This window comes from Centroberyx affinis, unplaced genomic scaffold, assembly GCF_046629955.1.
Source record: "Centroberyx affinis isolate AG114_WGS23_722 - 3 ecotype Tasmania unplaced genomic scaffold, CSIRO-AGI_Caff_v1 ptg001233l_1, whole genome shotgun sequence".
NCBI lineage: Eukaryota > Metazoa > Chordata > Actinopteri > Beryciformes > Berycidae > Centroberyx > Centroberyx affinis.
This window is the reverse complement of record NW_027279746.1, coordinates 6168-31524: the sequence shown is the minus strand read 5'-3', so window position 1 is coordinate 31524 and position 25357 is coordinate 6168. Positions and strand designations below refer to the sequence as shown.

The 25357-nt window shown below is 39.5% G+C and overlaps 2 protein-coding genes across 2 annotated transcripts; one reads left to right on the top strand and one right to left on the bottom strand.

Annotated features, from left to right (window-relative positions):
* Positions 1-2106: 2106 nt before the first annotated feature.
* Positions 2107-14975, top strand: LOC139648632 (rhotekin-like). The gene is made up of 12 exons (XM_071524812.1): positions 2107-2294; positions 2482-2543; positions 2658-2711; positions 2995-3112; positions 3240-3491; positions 3623-3717; positions 3867-3973; positions 4082-4210; positions 4750-4912; positions 9370-9468; positions 10379-10460; positions 14195-14975. The coding sequence occupies exons 1-12, from the start codon at positions 2134-2136 to the stop codon at positions 14199-14201; spliced, it is 1329 nt and encodes a 442-aa protein (XP_071380913.1). The 5' UTR covers positions 2107-2133; the 3' UTR covers positions 14202-14975.
* Positions 14976-17294: 2319 nt separating this feature from the next.
* On the bottom strand, positions 17295-22627 carry arid6 (AT-rich interaction domain 6). The gene is made up of 6 exons (XM_071524809.1): positions 22439-22627; positions 20623-20777; positions 20281-20333; positions 20031-20128; positions 19770-19923; positions 17295-19168 (listed from the first exon to the last, which is right to left on the bottom strand). Exons 2-6 carry the CDS (start codon positions 20768-20770, stop codon positions 17732-17734), a joined length of 1890 nt encoding a protein of 629 aa, XP_071380910.1. The 5' UTR covers positions 20771-20777; positions 22439-22627; the 3' UTR covers positions 17295-17731.
* Between the last annotated feature and the right edge of the window lie 2730 nt (positions 22628-25357).

The window sequence follows — 25357 nt, the reverse complement described above, 5'->3', positions numbered from 1 at the left end:
ATTCATTAGTGAGTATATACAGTAGGTATGGTCATGATGACAAACAGTGTAAAGAAAGCCCCAGTGGAGCAAGAATATGCTCCACAAGTGTAATATGCCATTCATGGAGCTGAAATTTCAGTGTTATGATGGGAGTAAAATGGAAAATAACTGCCCTCGTGACTAAAACATAGGCATTGCAGTCTAGAACAAAGTAACCATTTAAAGGCTTTTGCTGAGTCAGTTGAGTAAACTTTAAGTTATGTAATTCTTTGAGATCTGTTAGAACAAAATCACACCATACCAATGAGGCTTAGGCTCAGGAGACGTGACTGAATGACGCAGCAACATAAAGCATTGCAGAATTAAGTCATTCTGAGCCCTAAAGCTTTACTTCACTTTAAAATACAGGGCTTGCAATTACATGGTGGAACTCAAAATAGTGTAGCCAATAGGATCAATCAGCAGATAAAACACACAGCAAGTAATAATGTCCAGTCCACTGTACATTGACACAAATCTTACAGCATCATCAATATTCACATAGACACTGGGTTTATCCTAGAATTATAGCATATAATTTTACTGTGAACAATTTACAGATAGATAATTCATTGGTGATAATATGGTACAGTAGAATCTCATAATCTGAACCTGCAGAGGGAAATTATTCAAATAACTAAGATGTTTACAGAAATGCATTGAAATATCTGACCAAAACATATTTAAATATTATGAAATTCTAGAAATATAAAACATACATTCATATATTTTTTACAAGCCATTTGCTGTTTATTTGCAATGAAAATGTCAGGTTTATTTGTGTAGCCCTCTGCTTCACAAATCCCATATTATGAAAACTATGAATGAAAATGACACCCCCAACCTTAGACCTCAACTAAGGACAAGGAAAAACTCCCATGATAACCTCATTACCTCCGCCAAGGAGGTTATGTTTTCAGTGCCGTTTGTTTCTCTGTTTGTTTGTCTGTTAGCAGGATTACGGAAAAACTGGCCTGATTTTCATGAAAACTTCTTGGGAGGGTGTAACATGGGCCAAGGAAGAACCCATTAAATTTTGGAGCGGATCCGGATCCGACTCAAGAACAAGCAATAATAGCACGAACCTTGGCAGAGGTCTGCGCTCTCTGAGTGCCCTTCTAGTTGGGAAATGCTATTTAGAGATTTTTAAATAAAGAGATACCATTCACTTCACCCAAGTGATATTTTTAGATTACTGCATATATTGTTCTTTATGCCCATTAAACAAATGTATAATTTTATCAGAATTTATCAATTCAAGTATCTGTTGTAGGCCTTTTAACAAATGATAGACTCGATGAAAAGTAAAAGATAACATGCACACTACTGCATTCTCTTTTGTGTAAATGAGTGAATTATAATATGTACTATCTCACTGATGTTTTATGGTTCAACCCACTTACCTGAAATCAGTTTCAGTTTTGGGATCCTGACAAGTGGACTATAGCAGGGATTAATGTAATGCAGCACCTATAAACTTAAGAGTGGTAAACACCATTACCCAACAGAGTTCTTATGTAACAGGTGGGTCAGTGTGATTGAAGCCTGCTGCGAGGCAGACATCAGGCTGACCAGGGATCAGCAGGGTGTTTGAAGGTTGCAAGGCTGATGGTGGTGACTACCACATGGTATCCTGAGCAGATTAACTCACCGTTTCTTATATCATGTGTTAACAATGATAATGATTAATCCCATTCCCCCGCACTCTGGCACATAATATGACAATGTAAAGCACCAGTGCTTTGGCTGTCTGTCTTAGTGGCTGGTTCCTGGAAGGCAGATAATGCTCGATATGAGCCTCCAAGCCCTTTAAGCTGTTTATCTCAGTTTTTTTCTGTGGTCCAATTCCTTTGGCTTGATTCTTATACTTGTGCTACTGAGTGTCTATTCCCCCAAATCGTCTTTGATGAGGGTATTGTAAAAATAAATAAATAAATAAGGGATGAAGCTTATGCTGAACATTTTGGACTGGTATTTAACTTTTGATAAAAAAAAAAGGATTGGAAGGGATTGCATGCTATAACAAATTGTTTGATTCATATATTACCTGTTTCTCTTATCTCTATCTGACAGAATGAAGAGGTGCAGAAGCAGATAGACAGGGAGGTGCGAATGCGGGAGGGGGCCAGTAAGCTCCTGGCAGCTTGTTCCCAGAGGGAGCAGGCCCTGGAGGCCTCCAAGAGCCTGCTGACCTGCAACGCCCGTATTTTGGCCCTGCTCAGCCAACTCCAGAAGATGAGAGAAGCGCAGGTCCTACAGAGGATGGGACGCAGGTCAGATGGAGTGCAAGGATGGATGGATGTATGTATGGGTAGGTAGATGGTGGGTGGATGGAGAGGCGTTTAAAGGAAAAAGGGGCATATGTTAAGATGGATGAATGAACAGATAGATTATGTATGTATGTACTGTGTGTATGCATGTATGGATGAATGGTCTCATCATCTATGTCTTGAATTGCAGGCCATCTGATGATGTTCCATTACATGAGAGACTGCCATGTGTGGGTAAAGTAGCCATTTCAGGTGAGTGTTAACAGACCATAACACACCTTGAACTTAACATGACATGGCACAAATCTATGAAAGTACCTGTATTTGGCTTACATATCTTAGAGCTGTATTATTTGCACTTTGTAGATCTGCGAATTCCACTCATGTGGAAAGACTCAGAGTACTTCAAAAACAAAGGAGGTAAGTCACACAGAACTAAGCTGAGACTGAATGGTGCGTTCAAGGGAACTGATCCCAGTGATGTGAAATGTTCTATTGAGATGATTTATATTGAAAAAAAGAAATGAATCAAAAAGTAAGGTATTTGACCACTGCTGGAATAAATCCTGAATATAGCAAGACCATTAAACCAAGGGGACATACAGGTTATACTTGATAACTGTGTGTTCACTCATTGAATGTAATGTTTCACTTTTTTTTTTTGCTTTCTTGTCTTTGCCTGCAATTGCTGTCTTTCTACCAGAGCTACATCGCTGTGCTGTGTTCTGCCTGCTCCAGTGTGGCACAGAGATCTATGACACAGATCTGGTGATAGTAGACAGGACATTGACTGACATCTGTTTTGAAGACACCATCTTGTTGTAGGTCACCTATTTTGACAACTTTCTGGAGGTTCTTCTTGCTGTATGTTTTGATTGTTGTCACTTTAATTACTGACATCTGTTTCTGCATGAATGTGTCTGTGTGTGCACATGTATGTGTGAGCAGTAATGAGGTAGGTCCAGGATTCCAGCTGCGTGTGGAACTATACAGTAGCTGTTTGGCTGAGGATTTCTCCCTGGGGGCTCTGGGACCCAGGAGACTGAGCCGTCTGGGCGGATCTCTGGGACGCTCCTCGGGGAAAAAGATCCGCGCTGCCCTCGAGTCTGCAGCCGGTTGTGGATCCATCTCCAACGGAGGAGGAGGAGCAGGGGCAGATGGAGGAGGCGGAGGGGCATCACCACCTTTATCACCTGACCTGTCTACATTGTGAATGTGACAACCCTCCGAACACACACACACACACACACACACACATACACACACACTTTATGTTCACAATGTCACTCAGAAAACCTATCAGTGACCTTGCCCTTGCTTTCTGTCTGAAGGGGGCCTAAGTATCACCTGTTGGCTCACACCACATTGAGAATAGAACATGTCCAGGACAGTTTCAAGACACACGATTTGTCACTAGCAGCTGCAGGTGAGTGACGGATCCTCTCCTCCCCTCCCCTCTCCTCTCCTCTCCTCTCCTCTCCTCTCCTCTCCTCTCCTCTCCCGTCCTCTCCTCTCCTTTCCTCTCCTCTCATCTCCTCTCATACTGGAAATTAATCATTAACTTCTTTTTTCCAGAGGATAGTCCATTCTGGGTGCCTCTCTATGGCAATATGTGCTGTCGCTTGGTTGCTCAGCCCCTATGCATGATTCAACAAGTCATTAGTGGCAGACTCAAGGTTAAGGTGACTAGATGTCCATCATTATACATACTACCCGGTCTTGTGACTTGTTGCCGTTATCAAGAAACATTATCAGTCTCAGTATTGCTTTTACCCCCTGGTCTCATTCAGCTTGGAGAGGACCTTAATTGCTGGGACAATACCTATGGTGTCCTCAGAGGGACAAGTCTCTTCTGCTATCAAAGTCAAGAGGACTTGGAGTCTGAGGAGCAACCATTATTTACAATCCCCATCAACAAGGTTGGTTCACACAGTGTCTCATTCATAAAGAGCTAGATAATTGATAACGTTAACTACAGTGATGTGGTCTGGCCACCAGAGGGCACTGGGGAAGTACTGAAAGGTTCCTAGGACAGGCGACGCTGTGTAACTGAATGCTGAACCTACTAAGAATGGAATCCAGTTAATTTCCTCTTTCAGCCCTTAATATCAGATTCAGTATTTCACCTATACTCTATTAGACATGGTATGCACTCTATCATAGAAAATAACATTTCATTTAAAATAAAATGTGCCTAGTTTTTCATCAAATTGAAGGCAATGAATCACTTTCAACTGATTAACTGAGCTGTTGATGAAAGGATTGATCAGAATGGACAGCCAAGCATGATTTCTAAAGGTTTGTGTGTGTACAATGGAGCAAAATGGACCAATATTTTCTAGATGATTAGTAAAATAAAATATAAGATTTGGATTGACATTGATGCAGGCAAAGTCTAATTTGTGTGTGTGTGTGTGTGTGTGTGTGTGTGTGTGTGTGTGTGTTCCTGTTCTGTCAGGACACCCTTATCTGTGTGTCAGAGAGAGAACCCCTCCAGGCCCAGAGTATATACATCAGTACACAATACCAAGGAGAGGATGTCACATACACAGTGACTACACATGTACCTGACGACGCCCAGCGCTGGATGGAGGCCTTCTGGCAGCACTTCTATGATATGAGTAAGCCCCTGGGTACATGAACCAAACGTTTCATTTTAACTCCAAGAGCCCTTCCAGCTAACCTCTTCCTATAGCTACTAGAAAAGCTGGTTAGACAAGCTAAGGGCAGATTTGAACTTGATGAATAAGAATTTAATGCTTGGCTGATATTGGTTTTAAGAGTTAGCAGCAACCATTTTCAGTAGGATAAGATTTCTATCATGTCTGTTAAAACACTCTCCCCTAATCTTAGGAACACGTTTGTTGGTTAAAAACACAAACACTTTAAAATGTACTCCTATATTGTCAGCTAAAAGAAAATTCCAGTCTTATAAGGTTTTGTGAATTCAGTTACTAATTTCCTACTTAGAAAATCCACTATTTTATGGTAATAGTGGCACATGCTGTATGCATAGCAGACATTAAACTTATTTTAGAACCTGAGAGCAGGACTGGAATTCAGTACAGAAACTCCGAAATACACTCTTAGAAATAATATATTTTACACACATATGTGTATCTAATTTGTAATAACACACATTAGTGTTGCTTTTCAACATAACATTAAGAACACGTGTTAATATGTGTTGTTAGCATATGATGAGTTGATTTTGCTGCCATTGACACACAGACAAAAATAACATTTCCTGTAACATGATCGCTCATTATCAGATCCATCAGCCACAGTTAGGCTTTAGTCAGCGGTAAAACATGGTTATGTTTTAGCAATTAAATGGAACAAAAAATTAAATGGAACACGGTACTGAGGATAACATCAACTAACTGCAGTGGTGGTAGCAGAATGTGAAGAAAGGGGGAAGGAGGGTGGGCAGGAGAGAAGGTAGGGGCCTCTAACAAACAATAGGACGTGGCCTGCTAGAAGCCCCACTAGCCTTAGTAAGAGATTACAGATGCGTGCCTGAGAATAGGTGAAGAGAGTGTTGTCTCAGTCTTGGTTTAGGCTCCAGTATTTTTATGCGAGGTAGTTCTGTGTGATCCCAGTGTAATAGTTACATGAAAACTACTATATGCACCATCTCTATTTTTCTTCGTGCCTAATGCAATATATTCTGTTAAGAAACACAGCTGAGTGTATTATTAGATCTTCAGAAGAGGTGTTGAAAAAGACTGTTTACTAGTCTTAGTGAATTTAATAAGGCTCATTTATGTAATCTTACTGAAAGACACTTACCAATACTTGCCAAGCAACATACTTTAATGACAGCAGACACTTTGTCAGCGGTGAAACTGTACATATCATTTTGTGGAAAGGATGTCACTGAGAAAGAATTTGCCTAAGATAACAATAGCGTCTGATGTCTGATATGGGCTGAGATTCTGTGAGAGTTTAGTGGCATGCACATCCTCAACTGAAATGTTTGACAAGATCAAAATTTAACTCAACAATGGTTAGTTCTGATCATGTTCTGTTTTAAGTATTAAAGACAAACTATCTATCTATCTATCTATCTATCTATCTGTCTGTCTGTCTGTCTGTCTGTCTGTCTGTCTGTCTGTCTGTCTGTCTGTCTGTCTGTCTGTCAGCCAGTCTGTCCATCCATAGACCTATTATGTATATTGCACTACTACTACTACTACTACTACTACTACTACTACTACTACTACTACTACTACTACTACTACTACTACTACTACTACTACTACTACTACTACTACTACTACTACTACTACTACTACTACTACTACTGCTGCTGCTGCTGCTGCTGCTGCTACACAGAAGCCAGAAATGACTCACTAAAATCAGAGCTGTGATGTGATTGATTTACATATAGTAATAATGCAGGAGAGCAGAGACACAGGGAGTTATATGATATTAGCAACATAAAAATGTCTACCCTATAGCCATGTCTGAGATATGTGCTATGTGTGACATGTTCACAAGTGGAATGTTGTGTGTGCAGTTTGTTGGATATACAATTCGGAAGATAATTAACACACAGTATGTGTGCATGCATGTGTGGGATGCGTCTGTCAAGTCAACTTAAGTGAGTTATTTGTTCCAAAGCAATTTCAACATGATGGATCTTGTTTGTGTCCTAACCTAACATCGCAGTATGTGCAGTGAATGCTTACATTTATATAATTTGACATTCTCAGCGTCTCCTCGTGTCAGTGTGAACAACTCCAAATGCTTCTCAATCAACTATGATTAGCATTGTATTGTGTGAAATCAAAGACCCATGTTAACATCACACACTGCACTTCTATTTCAACATCTTTTACAAGTCATATGCTATGGATCTCTGCCCAAACAGAGACAACAGGCTGCTTATCAATGGAAATATGCAACACCTGCACTTCTCAATCTCACCTATAGAAGACATCTTACATGGAAAACAGATTATTACTCAATACTTAGTATGTCACCATTCATCTAACTCTTCATCTGTGAGTTGGAGTAAAATTGCCATGCAGCAATATCAGCAATATTAAATTTTTATTATTTCTGCTTGTGTAGGCCATCAGTATAACTAATCTACATTTACCCTTGAGCTGTCATCATTTGTATATTTGGAAATAGCTAACTGCAGACAGTTTGCTGCTATATTTACTATGATTATTATCTCCGTCATCAGAAACATCATGCTCTACAGTGCAAAATTACAACCTGACCTTTTCTGTCAGTAGGCTGTCAAATTGACTAATTCATCTGAAAGGATCAATTATATTTAGTAGTATGCTACTTTGAGCTTATAACAAGTAAAATAAATGTTGAATAGATGTCTTTAATAATGTGTAGGTTGTGTAAAAAATGATATACAAAAATGTTGTATTAAAAAGTATTTAATTAAATCATCAATAAATTTACGTAATTTGGGTCCAATATTAGAACCTCTCTTGAACCTTATTACTGTCTGACTAACAGATAAGTTCTAAGTTAAATATGGAAGCAATATGACTGAAGTTTTATCAATCAAATAAAACTGACATTGACTTTGCTTGTAAGGAAGAAGGTGATTGACAGGTTGAGTTAGTTATTGAAGCAGGAATTCTATAGAAAAGGGAATATTATTGGGGCATTCCTCACTGTGCATATTTATTCTGAAAATCAGAGGAAGGGAAGTAATTAGATCGTTGTAATAATTATGAGGTCATCCATCCATCCATCCATTTTCCATATTCGCTTACTCCTTTTCAGGGTCACGGGGGGGCTGGAGCCTATCCCAGCATGCATTGGGTGGAAGGCGGGGAAACACCCTAGACAGGTCACCAGTCCATCGGCTAACACACACAGACACACAAACACACTCATGCTCACATTCACACCTGTTAACAATTTACAGTCTTCAATTCACCTCACCTTGTCATCCTGAACTTGTCATCCTGCCCCATGAAATTATATAGCCATGGCAACTTATCACTCCTTTAATGTAATTATGTTAGTCAAAAATGTTGGGGGCTCCATACAATGCCCTTATAGAGAAATATGACAACTTGTTGCCTATCCAGTCTCAGTGAAAAGGGACAACATTGTACTTTTTTATTGATGGTGCATACATGCTTTTGACATAGAGGCATGAGAATGCCCCTTTGAACCTCTTGTCATAGCAATATATGTGTGCAAGTCAGTGAGCTGATGTGCCACTCCCTGGCATAGTGTGGTTGCATATGAGGGAGTGTTTGTTTGTCAGGAATCCTTTGTATTCAGTTCAACTGTCTTGCATTAATAGGTTTTCTTTGGAAACAAATGATCTCTCTTACCTTTGTGCCAAGTTTAGGAAATGCTAACAAAAACAAAGATGCAAAATATTAAATAAATATATAAATATAAATATATGTAAATATTTCCCATGACAGCACTGCTTTGAATTAGTTTTGAATTGTGTTTTAAAGCTGGTGGTGTATGTATGTTTGGATTTTGTTTGACATTATCTTTGATATATTTGTTCATATTTACTACTGTTTGCATCCAGCACTTATTCAGCCAGGGCTTGCATGTCAGGACTGCAAAACATCCAGGTGTGTGCCTACAATTTGTCAAAAATACCAACACAGGCATACACACACACACAAATCACAACCCCCTCTCACCTCAGTCATTATAATAATTATTCTGATCAGGTTGCATGTATGCTTGCATGGCGAGACGCCAATGGAGTGTTATTTACTTCTATTATAACTTCTAGATTCCTATGATGTTTCCTGTATAGCCTGAGGTGTTAAGGTTGAAATAACTATTGAGATATTAATCGCTTGCAAACCTACAGTCAAAATAACATAATGACTGCTTAATTGTGGATAAGCAGCAGCTCATAGTATGTGTATGTATGTATGTATATATGTATGTATGTATGTATGTATGTATGTATGTATGTATGTATGCACTGCTGACAGAAGCTTTTCTGACAATTGCTTGCACATCTGTACAAGAAATGTATCAATTGTAGGAGTTGAAAAAATATATTTGAATAATGTGCATTGAATAATAGCCTACTCTATTCTCCATTTTACTGCAGGTCAGTGGAGGCAGTGTTGTGATGACCTCATGAAAATTGAAATGCCATCCCCCAGGAAATCCATCACAGTGAAGCAGGGATCGCTATACCATGAAATAGGTAGAGAAACAGAAGCAGACTGACGCCTCCACCATACAATCACACTGCTACTCCCCACTGATGGTGATGTCAGTCAGCCAGAGCCTAAAGTGTAAAGTGCAAGCAAGTATGTGTTTGCATTTGTCAGAATGCCATATATGGCCTAAATGACTTTATCTTCAAGCCAAGCATTCTGACAAAAGTATGAGACATAAAATGTAATGCCTCATTTGTCTGTGCTTTTCTTCTTCTGAAGGAAGTTGGAGTGAAGCCTAGTCTGAAGGTGGAAAAACCAGTTTCTAAGTAAATGGAAGAATCCAAAAGAGATAAATGATACTGTCCAACGCTGACCCGAGACAACAGTCGAGACACTGTTATTGTGAATAGATGTATTATCTCCAACACCTGCCCAGCAAAAATATCAGTCATGCAGATCAGAACCAATACAGCGTCACTCTGCAATATGCACCTGAGCAGCCAAGGGGAACAGAAGTATGTTAGCACTCAACATGTGGGTGTGTTACGTGTCTTACTTACAAAATGTACTCTTTAAAGAGCATTCCAGGCATTAAGAGAGGGTATGACACAGTAAGACAAAAGGATCATTATAAAGGAAAAATTACTTGATGACCAGATTTGAACGCCGATAAAAACAGGACCACAGACGAGACAGAAGGGTGAAGGAAATAGACATTTAAGGAAATACAAGAGGTAGATTTCTCTGAATTCCCCTTGTAAAACCTGAATGCCTTCATCAACCTGGAAGAAAATGTTTCCTCATGAGATATTTGTGGCCAATGTGACCCAGAAGGATGTGCAGAATGTTTGATCTAGCGGTTGATGTCTCACAAGTGGAATTTGAATTTACTGTCCATGTGACTCCTCTTTCCTTTCATGCCATTTTCTTCACCCTATTCCTCCTCCTGCTTAGTAACACCCTCCACTCCCAGTCTGGTGATCCAGGATTTGTCTACTGAGATCCGTGCATTGCTCTCTTCCTACTACAGAGAAAGGTAGGGTACCTGCCAGCACATGAACATTCATGTGTACTCACCCTCAACTGTCCACATATTTACCTCTACATGGATTTGCCAATATCATTTACTTTATCCTGTTGGATTAAAAACATAAGCATCACAAAATGTGTCAGATCTATTGATGCTCACAATCCTGTATATCACCTGCACACAACAAACTTAGCTCAGTCACGATGTCTGTCTGAACTTGTACCAACCAGACTGGAAATGGAAAGGACAGGAAATGTCTAGTGAAAAAATAAATTCTTGCCCACACAGATTACTTCTGCATATTTTATTGTTGACGTTTTGGTCCCCTGTGTGCAGAAATGTACTCCTCATTAATTTTCATTCATTTCATGACATTTCACTTCATTCATTTATGTATTTATATAGCAGGTGTCTGACAATGGAGGTATTCATTTCAGGGGATTTTATGCATGGTGTGCAGTGCTATTTCTATCTATTTGGATTTACAAAGCATCTACTGCTCAGGGAAATAGCTGTCATTACTATTGTGGAATCCAATGCAAACAGGAACAGTTTTTTTTTCAGCTTCTTCTAGTAGTAGTGATGCAGCCTTTATTTACAACCAAAACATTTATGAAATTATATGTTTAAGATCTAATTCAATTTATCTGTTACCATGGAACCTTGCAACCATTCTGTACACACACACATAGATATATATATATATACAGCCAGAATGTGAACAATGACATCGGTCACACCCGCACCTAACCAGGTCAGAAGTAACATGTCTTAACCATAGGTCTTAACAAGGATCCAGATTATTTGACTTCTTAGCATGGTAAATACTTGAAGTTACAAGTTTAAGTCACATAATCCACATCAGGGTGCCAAATGCTACAGATATTGTCTGTGAGCTTGATGGTTTGTGTACAGAGAAAGGTGATAGATTGGTCAAATAATGCAGAACAGGTTTCACAAGAGAAGTTGTTGATAACTGATATATGTGAAGTAACAAGCTAAGAAGATGACTGGGTTCAGTTTTTACAATGGCTGGCTTTGTGTTACTTTGTGTACTTAGCATGTGCTTTCAGTTCTGTTATGTGTCACACATCTATATCTGTGGCAATTGGAAACCATGTACTGTATGTGGCAAAAGGTTCACACAAAGTTAATAACCCCTGAAACATTGGTCAGAGGTCCTCAGTGTAATGTGTACACTTGTGTTGCCCTATTGTTCTCATAGTCCATGTCTGTAAGGAAAGCCAGATCTGTGAGCCACTGCTTATTTTCCAAGTTTTCATAATCTGTGGAATTGGATATTTGGATATTTGGATATATTGGATAGTTTGATAAACTCTTTGATCTCTGCAAACAGCTCACTGAATCTAAGACAAATTTACCTCTGCTCAGCCAGAATTGCCAGAAGTGATTTATCTGAATGCACATCAATTGTGCAAGCATGAGTGTGATGATGCATGATGAATAACATTTTGGGCAATGGAGGGCTTTCTCTTTGTATACAAAGCACTCATTGGCTCATCAGGTGTGACTCGAGTCATTATAACTTAACTGGAGTTACAAATTTGATGACTTATGACTTACTTGGGATATTTGGAAATTACTTAAGACTTGCTTGTGACTCGAGGTATGATGACTTAAGATGACTCGCAAGTTGCAATAGTTATTTCAATATATGTAAGAAAATCGTATTAAAAAAAGGGAACGAGGAGTGGTGATGACATCACCTCTCCGCCGGCGTACGCCAGAGGAGGGCCGGGCAGGTAGATTCATCACACCATTTAAAAATGGTCATAGTATGGATTGTGCCCCGGCGGTAGGAAATGGAGCGCACCCACCCAAGCTTCAGGTGATGACGTAGTCGTGTATCTGTACGTGCGTCCACAAACTGCTTATTGTGTCGAAGTGCTAGCCAGCAGTGTCAAGTATACTTTGTATGTGTCCCATGTTGTTGACTAGTCCACTCATTGATTGTGTGTAAAAAGGGATTAAAATATACCAATGTTGCAACCTTTGCGTTAAACAAATGTTCATATTCATGTTCATGCATACCTGACCCCCACTTCCCCCACATCCGCCCTACATCTTGTTAATGAACTAGCTGCTCCATATCGGTAGTTTCACTGTTTGCATGGGTACTGCACTTTGGCTTTGTAGGGCAGAATTGTGGGATAGAAACACTGGTTAGTGTAAGGTGGGGGTGATATACCGACTTTGGTTAGGGTGAGGGGTTTGGGAGAGGGTGAAGTTACACCAACAATCAATGTAGTAGTGAGAATACAATATCATTACATAAAAGCTTGTCTTTAGAAACAGGTTTTAATAGATTTACGAGCTGATTATATGCCCTCTTTAAAACTCGGGGAGGGGATTCCAAAGAGTAGATGCCCTGATAGCAACGGCCTCAGTCTCCTTGAGTATTTATTCTAGAATTAAGAGTAACCAGAAAGCCCCTGCCCAGGGATGTAAGACTGTATTCAGTCACGTAAGGAGTTCAGAGATCAGAGATATCACTGTGGCCAAACCTATCTGTGCTTCAAAAGTCATCAGCAAAATCTTGAAGACAATTCTAAAATTAACAGGTAGTCAGTGAAGTGATGCCAGTGTCTGTACATCAATATAGAGTGCAAGGACCTGGATTACAAAACATACATGATCATCAGTGAATAACAGCAGTGCCTGTTGGAAATGAGAGAAATTGGGAAGGAAGATTCAGTTACAGTTGTAGAGTCACTCTGATTAATCCAGGTTTCCATAATCATGGAAAAATTCAAGGTTATTAGATTGATCAATAAGATATTATTTTGTGGAATGTAGCTGTTAAGTTTAAAATGTAACAATCCACATGTCAGTTTACAAAATGTAGTTCATTCTCTTATAATGTGTCAGCAAATGGATGTGGATTAGCAATAGAGTTGTGGTTCAGTATTCACATCCTTGTTCCCGTGATCTGGAAAATAATGCTTGTGTGTTCTGGTAAGTAATGAGGCCACCATATCCTCATACCAAAAACCATGTGCCCCATCGCATTCCCAGGTAAGATGAATATGTTGTTTCAACTACCAAAACATCATGGTGTGTGCTGTTTACTTTGTGTGCTGACAGGAATGTTAATTGAATAGTGTCAGACAGAAACTCTCTCTGTGTTGAAATACCTGTCTTGGGGTTAATTTTACAGGCTAGGAGCCACCTAAATACCTGAGCAAATAATAGCACAAAGCTTAATAAAACAGAAAGATCCATGGGGGAAAAAAGCAGTAAAAATAGTCCTGACATAGAGATAAAACAAAAGGAGTAAATTAAAAACAAACAAGGCAATAAGGAAAAAGTGAATAAAAGCCAAAGATTACAGAAAAGCTTTTTTTTACGATAAAAGTAACTTTTAAGAAGTGATGATACTGACTCTGACGGCCTGATGTCCTCAGGCAAGTCGTTCCAAAGCCCAGGAGCCCTGACGGCAAAAGCCTGTCACCTGTAGTCTTGAGCCTGGACACGGGAACAGCCAGAAGGGCCCTGCCTGAGTCAGGCTGCATGCATGCGCTCAAACAGGCTCATATTGAAAATCTGAAAATCTAATTTTAGCAGTGTTCCTGAGATTAAAAAAAAAAGAAGAAAGCACAAATGAACACATTTTTTAGTATGTTGTTGAAAATGAAGGCTTGGGTAAAACATGACTCCTTAGCACATTTAAAAAAACAACAACTTTGTACTACAATATTCTCTATTTTTATTTCTTACAGTTATTGACGACCCTGCCACAGTTGTGCTGGAGCAGTGAGAAACACTTCTTATTCTAAGTGGATGTGGTTGCCAAGCCTTGTCGAGGAAATGGACATGGACATGGACATGAAATACGGTGCTATTTCATCTTCAGAGACTTAAAAACAAAACAGGGCTCCTCCAAATTTAACATCAACAATTTTTCATTCTTCCTCTCCACCGTGCATCTTTTTGGCTTTTTACTTATCCAGCCATATGGGTAAGAAAAGAAGAAATAGTGAAAAGAAAGAAATAATAGGCTTGCAATCCAATGCTAGAACTCTTTATATTCTCACCGCCCCTTTACAGTGTCCTTATTGAGTTCAGGAATACAGAACAAAAAGATGAAGCATTGGATAATTTTAAGTGCCACAAACTATAAATTGGGTGAATGAAGGGTGCTTCTTATATGCATCACCACCAGAAGATGTTTGATTAGGCCACAAAATCAGTTTCAGCAACACTGTGTGTGATTAGCACCAGCTTCTATTACAGCTTTGTGAAACACCGTTTTGTGATCTGTGTGACAGTCATTGTTTAAGAATTGAGGTGCAGAAAGTGTATTTCAGATGTTAATTAGCTAATCAAAGTTTTCATTTGCTAATCAAAGTTAGGGAAGTATTAGTGAAACTGAAGCCAAGCTATGATAAACAACATGCATCTGTCTTAGCCCAGATATACTGAAGGTGGTCTGGGCACAATTTTACCTCTTGAGTCTTTATTTAAAGTGCTTTGTTTACTTCTTCATTTTACTAAAAAGGTTGATGAAACTCTGTCTGTGTAGTATGTTTAGAATGGAAACCAGATTGGAAATTTTCAAATAAATGAAAAATCATATTCATATATGCTAATATTTTTCATATATCTGGTGAGTAAAATTCTCTCTGGTCTGCTATTTTTTTTATATAGGCAAATAGACTTATGACTGTAGCCAGTATGGATGAATGAATTATTACTCATTATCTCCTTTTTCAACAACTTATTGATGAAGTGTTGATGAAAACATAATACACATGTTTGTGAGCTATAGGCCTTAAACCGTGTGGCTTATTCTTAACGAGAGACCACTCAATCACTCTCACTGGAAAAACTGGGGCAAAAATGATACTTTTAAATTGAAAAATCCCAGCATTTTCCTTTCTGGTTATGACTACTTCATGTTGTAGTTTTTCCTCTGAGTTCTAAAAGTGCCTTACGAGTTATGTTAATCTTTTGGCTGAAATATACCCGGCAAAACGCGACGTAATCGAATGTTTCCAGAGTTGTAAAACACAATCTGTGTCAGTCTGTATAGACATAACTGGTGATTTGTAATCGTAAACTGAGAATTGTACCTGCAAAACACGGGTTACAATCCTGTTTATAGATTCACACAACTGACTGTCTGACTGAAGCATTTCACATTGGGGGAAATATACCTCCATATAACTGGCAACAACCAGGCCCAGAAAGCTCCTACTTCAGCTTGACAGTAGCTTTCACTGCCAGTGTCCACCAACAGCTTCTTGTGTTGCTGCCATGACCGCAGGCTTCCTTTTGGCTACAGCTCCTTACAGCCACTTCTATGGCAGAGGTTTTGAACAGGGTCCATCCTGACTGGAATGATGTTGAAATCAGTCCAGACAGTCTTCCACCAGGCGTTCTCAGTAAACCCTCACTACACATTTGGGTTTATCAGGTCTGCCCAGCAGCCTCCACTGCCATCTGATCCAACTCACCACTAGATACTGATCAGATGACAGCTCAGCCACTTTCTTCACCTGGATGTCCAGAACATATGGCCACAGGTCTGATGGAACAATTAAAAAGTCCATCATTGGGGGCGGCCTGGTGGCTTAGTGGTCTAAGGTGTGTACCATGGGCTGGTTTGAATCCAGCCCAGGACCTTTGTTGCATGTCATTCCCCTCTCCCTCTCCTAATCTTTCCTGTCTGTCTCTACTTACTAAACTATTATAATGGAGGCAAAAAGCCCAGAAAAATAATCTTAACCAAAAAAAAAAAAAAGTCCATCTTCAACCTTTAGTTAGCACAGAAGTCCAATAACAATGCACTGCTCAGTTTCAGATCAGGAAGCCCATTGCTCTCAATCTCAGCTCTCCAGGTTTCCAGTCATTGTCAAGTATCCCAATAGAACTATGGAGTCAGTGATTCAATATCCTTTTATTGCTAATTGTGAGAGTAGATGGGGGGGATGTGGATATTAGGCGTGCCTTCATGCATGAAAATCCGCCACTGTTGTGTTTTACTGTGATTTGATTAAACTTTGCAAATATGTACAACTCCACAGCTAATTATATTTACTAATTATATAAGATAACAATCATTCTCAGTTTGAGTAACATTACTTAGAATCTGTATTATGCGATCCATGCCTAGCTATGTCTAATAGTGTGAAATAAATTTAAGGCTTATTTAATGTTGTCATTAGTAGAATACTAAATACTAAAACTTTACTCTATAAGGCCTGTAGGCTATAGGCCTAAATGAAACTTTGTAGCCTGAAGCCTACAATTAATCTCCTTCTCACAGATTATGTCTGGAATGAAAACCGTAACTCAAAACAAGTGAGCAAGTTCTTGCGATATGATAACGTGATAACACAGGAAATTTAAGGAATTGACTTGCCACAAGGAAAAGTCTTTAAGTTGATCAATACCATATTGCAATACAACGGAGCTGCTAAAGCACTTATTGTCTAGCTAACCTAACCATGTTCAAGACTATTAGGAAAAGTGTTCCCACACTGAATACTGAATTCCCAGAAAACACCAGCATCTGGAATGCTTTTCTCAACATCAGCAAAAGGCATTTAATGAGGTTTCACTCAGGCTTAGGTATAGATGACTGTGGTAATGTCAGTCATATCAGGTTAGTCATATGGTTTCCTGTCTTAGTTGCTGAGTCCACTAGCTCCTCACAAGACATATATAGTTACTTTTGTAACTATATATGCAATAATGACTCTTCAAGCAGATAGATGAAAAGCAATGGTTTGAATTGTTTTCTGTAACACATCAAATATTACCCATTTTATACTTCTCATGTCATAATGTACAATGTAGAGCCAAAAATACTTTCAAAATGTTCAAAACTTTATTATTTATGTAATAGGTATTTACAGATTTACAGAAAATATTTTAAATGTATCATACAAGGTGTGATATTTCCATGCATAAAAAGCTAAGTAAAGAGTAGTCTACAGTTCACATCCCACTATGATCAAGTTCTACACCTGATGAGTGCCTTGACGAACCCTGTATTCACCTTCTGTTTATTTGTTGTAATGTTGTAAATAATACATAATAGCTACAATATAAATAACTGCAATAAAATATCATTTTAGAAAATGTTATTGTTATTGTTATTGTAATCTCACAAACAATTGCAAATGCAATGACTAAATCGCTAAATATAATACAGAATTTACAGAAATATATACAGAAGAGCAATGATACATGTCGGTCTGCTATAAAATGGTTTTGGAATGTCAGCGTTATCTAAATAAGCCATTAGACCCTTATGATGAGCTGGAGATGATTCTCTTCAGCTTCATCACCTCTTCGCTGGTAAGGTGCAGTAGAGAAGCAGAGGGTGAGTTCACCATTAGCACAGCTGAGGGACACTTCCCTGATCTCTCCTTCCCTCCCTGGGGTGTGTCTTCATTATAGGCTGAGGATTTAGCACCTACAAAGTCGCGCTCAGTTGTAAGGGGGCTAGAGTCCATTTTCAATTGGATGGGGGGAGCCTGGCTGTCTCTGTCATATGGATCCCAGCCATTTATGGGTTTGGAGCTGTAAGGCGTAGTAATATCCTGCTGATCCCAAGGATAAACATCCCGGCTGGATGCGTGTTTCAGAATGCCACCTGAAGACAATAGCTTGTAGTTGGAGAAACGACAGTGGCTTATGTGGTGATCACTGGGTGTCTGGATGTTTGTTGTGGGGCTTGGCACATTCCTCTGCCTTGGGCTTTGAACTTCAGTAGCTGAGCGCATGTCCTGGTCTCGGGGGTGACTGTGAACGGTGAGGTTGGTGGGGAAGATATCTGAGCTGTAACAACTCCTTTGTCTGGTGTTTTCCTCTTGAGTAGGAGTAGGAAGCTGCTTAGCCCTGCGCATAGTGGCCGAGGGCCCGCACAGCCGGATCCAGTCATGCAGCAGAGCTAGGGGTATCTCAATTTCCATCTTGCCTCCATTTTCTCGAGGGGGGCTGGGCAGTACATGGCTGAGACTGAGTGCCCTTTGGCTTAGTTTGGGGCTCCCCTCTCTCTCTTGTCTTGGCCAGACTGTAAAGTCTGTATTTGGAGAGCTGGGTATGTGGGTCATTGTGGAGGTGCCCTCCCTGCTGCTCACCAGCGGTGTGGAGCCAGCAGTGTCTGTTCTCAGAGTCGGGGGAGAGGCATATGTGGGGCTGCTGGAGGATGTTGTGGAAGTGGATTTGCGGTTGACGATGTTGCCCTCTGTAGCCTTCAGTGGATATGAATACGGTTTGACTGAATAATACCCTCCTACAGCTGCTTCATTGTCCTGTGTCTCACATTCCTCATTTCTCATCACCCTCTTGGGAGGATACAGAGGAGAGGGTTTGTTCAAAAACTTTGGGTTCTTGCCAGATGTAGGTGGAGTGAATGATGACGCAGGGTTGCCGTTTGTCTCCGGGCTTGATGCTTTAAAGCTAAGGTTTAGAGGCTCGGCCAAACCAGATGAAGATTTGTACTGCTCTGCCAGGTAGCGCAAGTGCTCCAGCGGCTGCTTGATCCTTTCTGTTGAGCTTTGAGGGGCTGGATGGTAGGAGAACTGAGGCTGGGGGACTGGGGGACTGTGCGAGGTTAACACTGAGGAAGAGACAGGCACATAAGGGGGCAGAACTGGGCGGCCTGGATGATAGTATTGAGGGTAGTGGACAGGCAGAGGGATGACCCTCACATGCGGGTCTGACAAGAAGTTATGAGGGTTCTGGAAAGACAAAGTGGTTGGTCAGAGGTTAATTTATTGTTCAGTACACTCTAAAAAATTTTAATAACCAATTTTCTTAGAATAATTTGATATTTTTACATAATTTCAATGAATTAAAAAAAATATATATAATATAATATAATATAATATAATATAATATAATATAATATAATATAATATAATATAATATAATATAAATGTAATCTGTGCATACACACATTATTACATTCTGAAATGTCATTTACAGTCCAGCTAGGGTTTTAATGGCAAATTCCTGTTGTGCAGCAGCAGAGTAGATTTTGGCATTGTTTAATTTTTTGGCATTGCTTCAGTTCTTTGTGTTTGTATGAAACTATATTAAATTTACGAATAATTCATGTAAAATAAATGTTAACCTTTGATTATGAGCCACATAGCCAGAATTATTTAGAAATTATTGTTTTTACAGTCTAAAGATTAATATTTATTTAACTCAAATTGGTCTGAGTCTGTGTGTGTCTGCCTGTGTCTGTGTGTGCAGTGTATATCCCATGTTCACACAGAAGCAGAGCATAACTGCAGCTATCTGTTGTTTCTTGTTTGACTGTAAAATAATAGTCACCTGGTGCAGCGGTACTGCTAAAGCTTTGCGTTTTGCTGGCCTCTGTCCATCATCATCTCTGCTGAAGTTGTCATAATGGAAGTGATTTGCCTGATGTTGTGGCAAGGCATTCATTAATTCCCCTTTCAGGTGACATTCATATGGCAGAAGCAGCCTGCAGAAGTAAAACATGAATCAGATAAAACAGTTAAAAACAAAAACATACCGCACACTGTCACACTGACAAACACACACATGCACTGTCAGCTCATTCGGACTCACTTCTCATAGTGTCTGCGGGTGCAGGTGGCTGCACTGGTGCTTCGAGGGTTTCCTCCCAGTGTGTTGTACACTTGTTTCCACAACTGCTGAGAGGTAACCTGGAATAGTACAGAACATAATCAATAAGTATTATTTGGAGTTAGTCTACAGCCTATTTTCCTTCTTATTTTTTTCTAATACTTTAATTATTTAATAGTAATACTTTAATTACGTGTGACAAATTGTAAAAAATTGAGGCAAACAGGTTTACCTGGTGGTAGCCACCTGACTCTTTGACAGTCTTGTACATCACAAACAAATCAACTGAAAAGCAAAAAACAGAATCAAATACATTATTAAAATGCACTTTATATTAGTCATTTTTGTCCATATACGTCGGTATATGGGCAACCGTAGAGACATCTCATTCTTTCCTCTACTTAAAGCCCCTAAATGCAGAATATTTCCCTCAATATATCATTCTCAAATAAATTTTTTCTTGGTGAAAATTGGTTTATTCTATGTGTTGCTTTCTACGTGTTTATTGTGTATAGTGTCTCGGGTTATTTTACAAATTAAATGAATGAGCCGTAATGCTTTTTATAGTACATACTTTGTTTGAAGCCTAGGTGTGGGATTCTCTCTATGGGTGTATCTCTCTTCTTCATGAAAAGGTAGAGATCTTTCAGGAATGCCTCCTCTGTCATGTCCTCCTCCACCTGCTCTTTACTTCTCTTCTCCTGGACCTTTTCATGTGCCATAATGGGTCTGAGAACACAACGAAAAACATGCAATATTTATAATAATAATAATACTTATAATAATACTTATAATAATAGTAATAATAATATAAATAGTAATAATTGTAATATGTGAAAAATAATAATAATATAAATAGTAATAATTGTAATATGTGAATAATAATAATAATAATAATAATAAATTATACATAAAAATGTATTTATTTAGCACTTATAAAAACATGGTTACAGTGGGCTTCACAGAAATAAAAGGCAGAGGTAAAACAAAATATAAAACACAAAAAAATGAGGCAATGAAAATAGAATGAGGATTGTAATATTACAATCAATGTATAGAAACAAAAAAACAAAACAAAGTATAAGTCTAAAAAAGAGGACACAGAGCTGGCTGATCTCCTCAGCCAGGTCATTCCAGAGTTGCGGGGCTCTGGTGGCGAAAGCCTGATCGCCCTCAGTCTTCAGTCTACTGAGGAACAGCCAGGAGTGACCTGCCTGAGGATCTCAGGCTACAACTAGGTTCATAAGGGGATAAAAGCTCTGTGATATAGCTGGGTGCCAGACCCAATTTTAAAGTCAATCCTAAAATGTACTGGAAGCCACTGTAGGGCAGATAAAACAGACGTAATATGCTCTATTTTCTTGGATCTATAGTGAACAATCACTGCTATTCTTGTGACAATGACTCAGTGTTTTAAGTTCACTTCTTGACTGATGATTGTCAAACACATCCATGTTTTTGACCATATATCAGACTTAACCACATGTTTGTCCTTGCCAGTGGAGCCAACCCAGTCTCTATAGAAAGCATACCATTGAACTAAAAAAAGACATCAATGCAGTCAGTGTTCAATTTCCTAGCTGTGCACTTCCATGTGTATTGTGTATCTACAACATTAACACTGGTATGGATGAAATTAAATTAACATGACGGGATAGGGTTAATATGCTCAAGGTTAGAATATATGTTGGAAATAATAGTATAATGTAATCTAAAAAGATTCTGAAAGTGTTGAGTGTGAGTAGATGATGTAGTGACACATGCCACTACATCTGTTTAACGGGACACAGCGGCCATCACTGATGTCATTATGGATGTTCTGTGCTTTACCAGACATTTGATACTATTGTTTTCATTACACTTGTATGTATGTTTGTATTCAAGATTTACTTGTTCTGCTGAAGCTTCACTCACATCATTTCGCGTGGTAAGAATTTCACATTTTTTTCCTTATCCAGTGGCCAAGAGGAAATTTACCAACACAATAACAGCAAGTTGCAGCTCACCAGGAGCATAATCAGCAATGGATCTGAGAGATTTAAACACCACACCATGTCCAAGACACAAATGCTTTTTTTTTTTTAAATAATCAATCATGCAGACACTGGACTGACAAACACATGTTACCCAAAGGGCCCAGCAACAACAGTGCATTCTCTCCAGAATTAATTTTTATTTACAACAAAAGTGACCAGAGACGGAACATTGTGAAATCAGGAGAGTAAATCCTGGCAGGGGTAGCGCAATGTCCATATTTTATCATAAATACTTTATCCATTGTAACCACAGATACATGGAATATCAGAAGTTTTGGAATCAAGTCACCACAGAAAACAAAATCAAAGAATAAATCTATTCAGAATTTTATCTGAAACATCAATGTTTCTCACCTGTGTTTCCAGTGACGGGATGAGGCTGGATCGTACTAATTCATCGGCCTGATGATCAAGAAACAAGTTAACCACAGAGTTTACCGGTCTGTGTTTTCTCCAGTACGGTGCAAAGACTACAATTTGCTACAGCCAGTTGAGAGTGTCATCTCAGTCACACAGTCACACACCTGTCCTTAGCGCCTGAGTGACACTGTGGGCAACTGACAGTGGGGGTGTATACTCCAACTTCTTCCTGCTAGGAGTTTAAAGTCAGACCAGTTCAACCTGCTCATGAATGTGTGCCCAAAACCTTTGTATCGGAATGTTCCACATAATTAGGCAGAATAAAGGGCATATCAGTGGAAATGTGGTTATGTTTAATGTTACTTATCTATTATCAATATATGATGTGTGAATTTTTTCATCAATTTTTTTTCCTTTCCCTTATTGACAGCTTAGTTAAATATAACAATTTTAATACTTTTTGGTCTACAAAACATCACAAAACATCACTAAAACATAAATCTGTATTTGGATTGCTGAAAGAGTCACTATTCATCATGCGGAGGTTGTAATATATTTTTCTGACATCAAACAGAATTTTACATTCAGTGTGATAAAATTTAATGAATGGTTTATGGTAACACACAAACGGTTCATGAAATTTATTACATTGGCATTATGTTGTTGAGCCTGGTAATTATCAGTGTGGGAACAGGAAATGTGAGATTTGAATGGCTGTCTCATTCTATAATTGAGACAGACTATGACGATGACGATGACGATGGCGCTGACGATAGTGATAGTGAGCTTCTCCTTGTGCTGACTGTTCTGATTCTAGACTTTGAATACATCTTTGGGAACAATAATCACCCAATATAAGACATACAAATTGAGCAAAGAAAGAGCAGATTTTCATTTTAGATAACACTGTATATTACAATAAATATTACGGTTAAAGCCAATTACGAAAGAGTGAAAATTAAGTCATACAGGAATGATAATGATTCATTGTATTTTCCCTTCTGTGAGTGAGTCAGCAAGTGATTATATAGGAGAGCGTTGCCTTCAGCTAGGCTCAGCGTGTTTTCATTGGACCATGAAGTCTTGCTGCCTTGGTGCATCCCAGTTAGTGTGTGTTGTGATAACCACACATTAGCATCATTGTGACAGGATTCAGGTCATCAGAGCTCTCTGGGTGTGCCAGTGTCTTTACCAAAACACAGACTATGATGTAACTACTCCTAAACCTGGTTGAGTGCCTATGTAAAAGCCTGGCATGGATATTAGAAGAGGGTGAAAGTTTTACCTTAATCCTCTTGAGCTCTGGAAGGGTGATAGGGTTGTGTATTCTGTCTGACAATACAATTAGTACTACAATCAAAACTGTATTTGGTACAAGTTAGGGTAACTATGAATTAGTGGATTCAGCTATTTCAGCCAAACCCATTGCTGACAGGTATATAAAATGGAGCGCACAGCCATGCAATGTCCATAGACAAAAGGTGGCACCATCATAGGATGCCAGCTTTTCAAGAAGTCAGTTTGTCAAATTTCTGCCCTACTAGAGGTGCTCCAGTCAACTGTAAGTGCTGTTATTGCGAAGTGGAAATGTCTAACAGCAACAACAGCTCAGGCACAAAGTGGTCGGCCACACAAGCTCACAGAATGGGATTGCCGAGTGCTGAAGTGCTTAGCGCGTACAAATTGTCTGTCCTCGGTTGCAACAGTCACTGCTGAGTTGCAAACTGCCTCTGGAAACAATGTCAGCTGAAGCTCGCCACCATTGGATTCTGGAGCAGTGGAAACATGTTTTCTGGAGTGATGAATCACGCTTCACCATCTGGCAGTCCGACGGACGAATCTGGGTTTGGTGGACACCAGGAGAACGCTACCTGCCCACATAGAGTCAACTGTAAAGGTTGGTGGAGGAGGAACAATGGACTGGGGCTGTTTTTAATGGTTCGGGCTGGGACCCTTAGTTCCAGTGAAGAGAAATCTTATCGCTACAGCATATAATGACATTCTAGACGAAACTTTATGGCAACAGTTTTGTGGAGGGCCCTTTGCTGTTTTAGCATGCCAATGCCCCCATGCACAAAGCGAGGTCCATACAGAAATGGTTTGTTGAGATTGTTGTGGAAGAACTTGACTGGCCTGCACAGAGTCCTGACCTCAACCCCATCGAACACCTTTAGGATGGTTTGGAACGCCGACTGTGAGCCAGGCCCAATATCAGTGACTGACCTCACTAATGCTGTTGTGGCTGAATGGAAGCAAATCCCTGCAGCAGTGTTCCAACATCTAGTGGAAAGCCTTTCCAGTAGAGTGGTGACTGTTATAGCAACAATGGGGGGACCAAATTAATGCCGGAGCCTGCCCCAAAGATGGGTTACCTTCAATCGTGGGGTCTGCTAGAGGGTGAATCCGCCTGCACAAATGGATGGAGCCTGCTAATATAGAAGGGACGCATGAACGATATACAGTGATGGAGAGTGGAGCGAGAATATGGCTAAGAATGAATGATTACAGTGATTATAAGAGGGGTTGAGGACGGAGTTAAACAAGGTGCAATTAACCTAGAGGCTGCCAGACAGAATTACCAATAACACCACCAGTGATTACAAGTAACGTGGTTACATACCTTTGATGACGCGAGGGACCTTTGTGTGCCCACAGTGAGAGATGGGTATGGGTACACTTAGGAAGCATAGGCAGTCAAAGTCCACCTGCCCATAAACTTTAGCACTGAAGCTGGGATGCCATGATTGGTAGCTGCCATAGCTGCACCAAGTCTTAAACCTGCAATAAGCGATTTCAGACCCTATAACCAATCCTGAAACTAACGTGTGCTATGTGGAGATTTTCGTGAGACATAATGATATAAACCAATAGCCACACACGCGGGCCAGTTGTATTGCTGTTTTCACCTCTTCT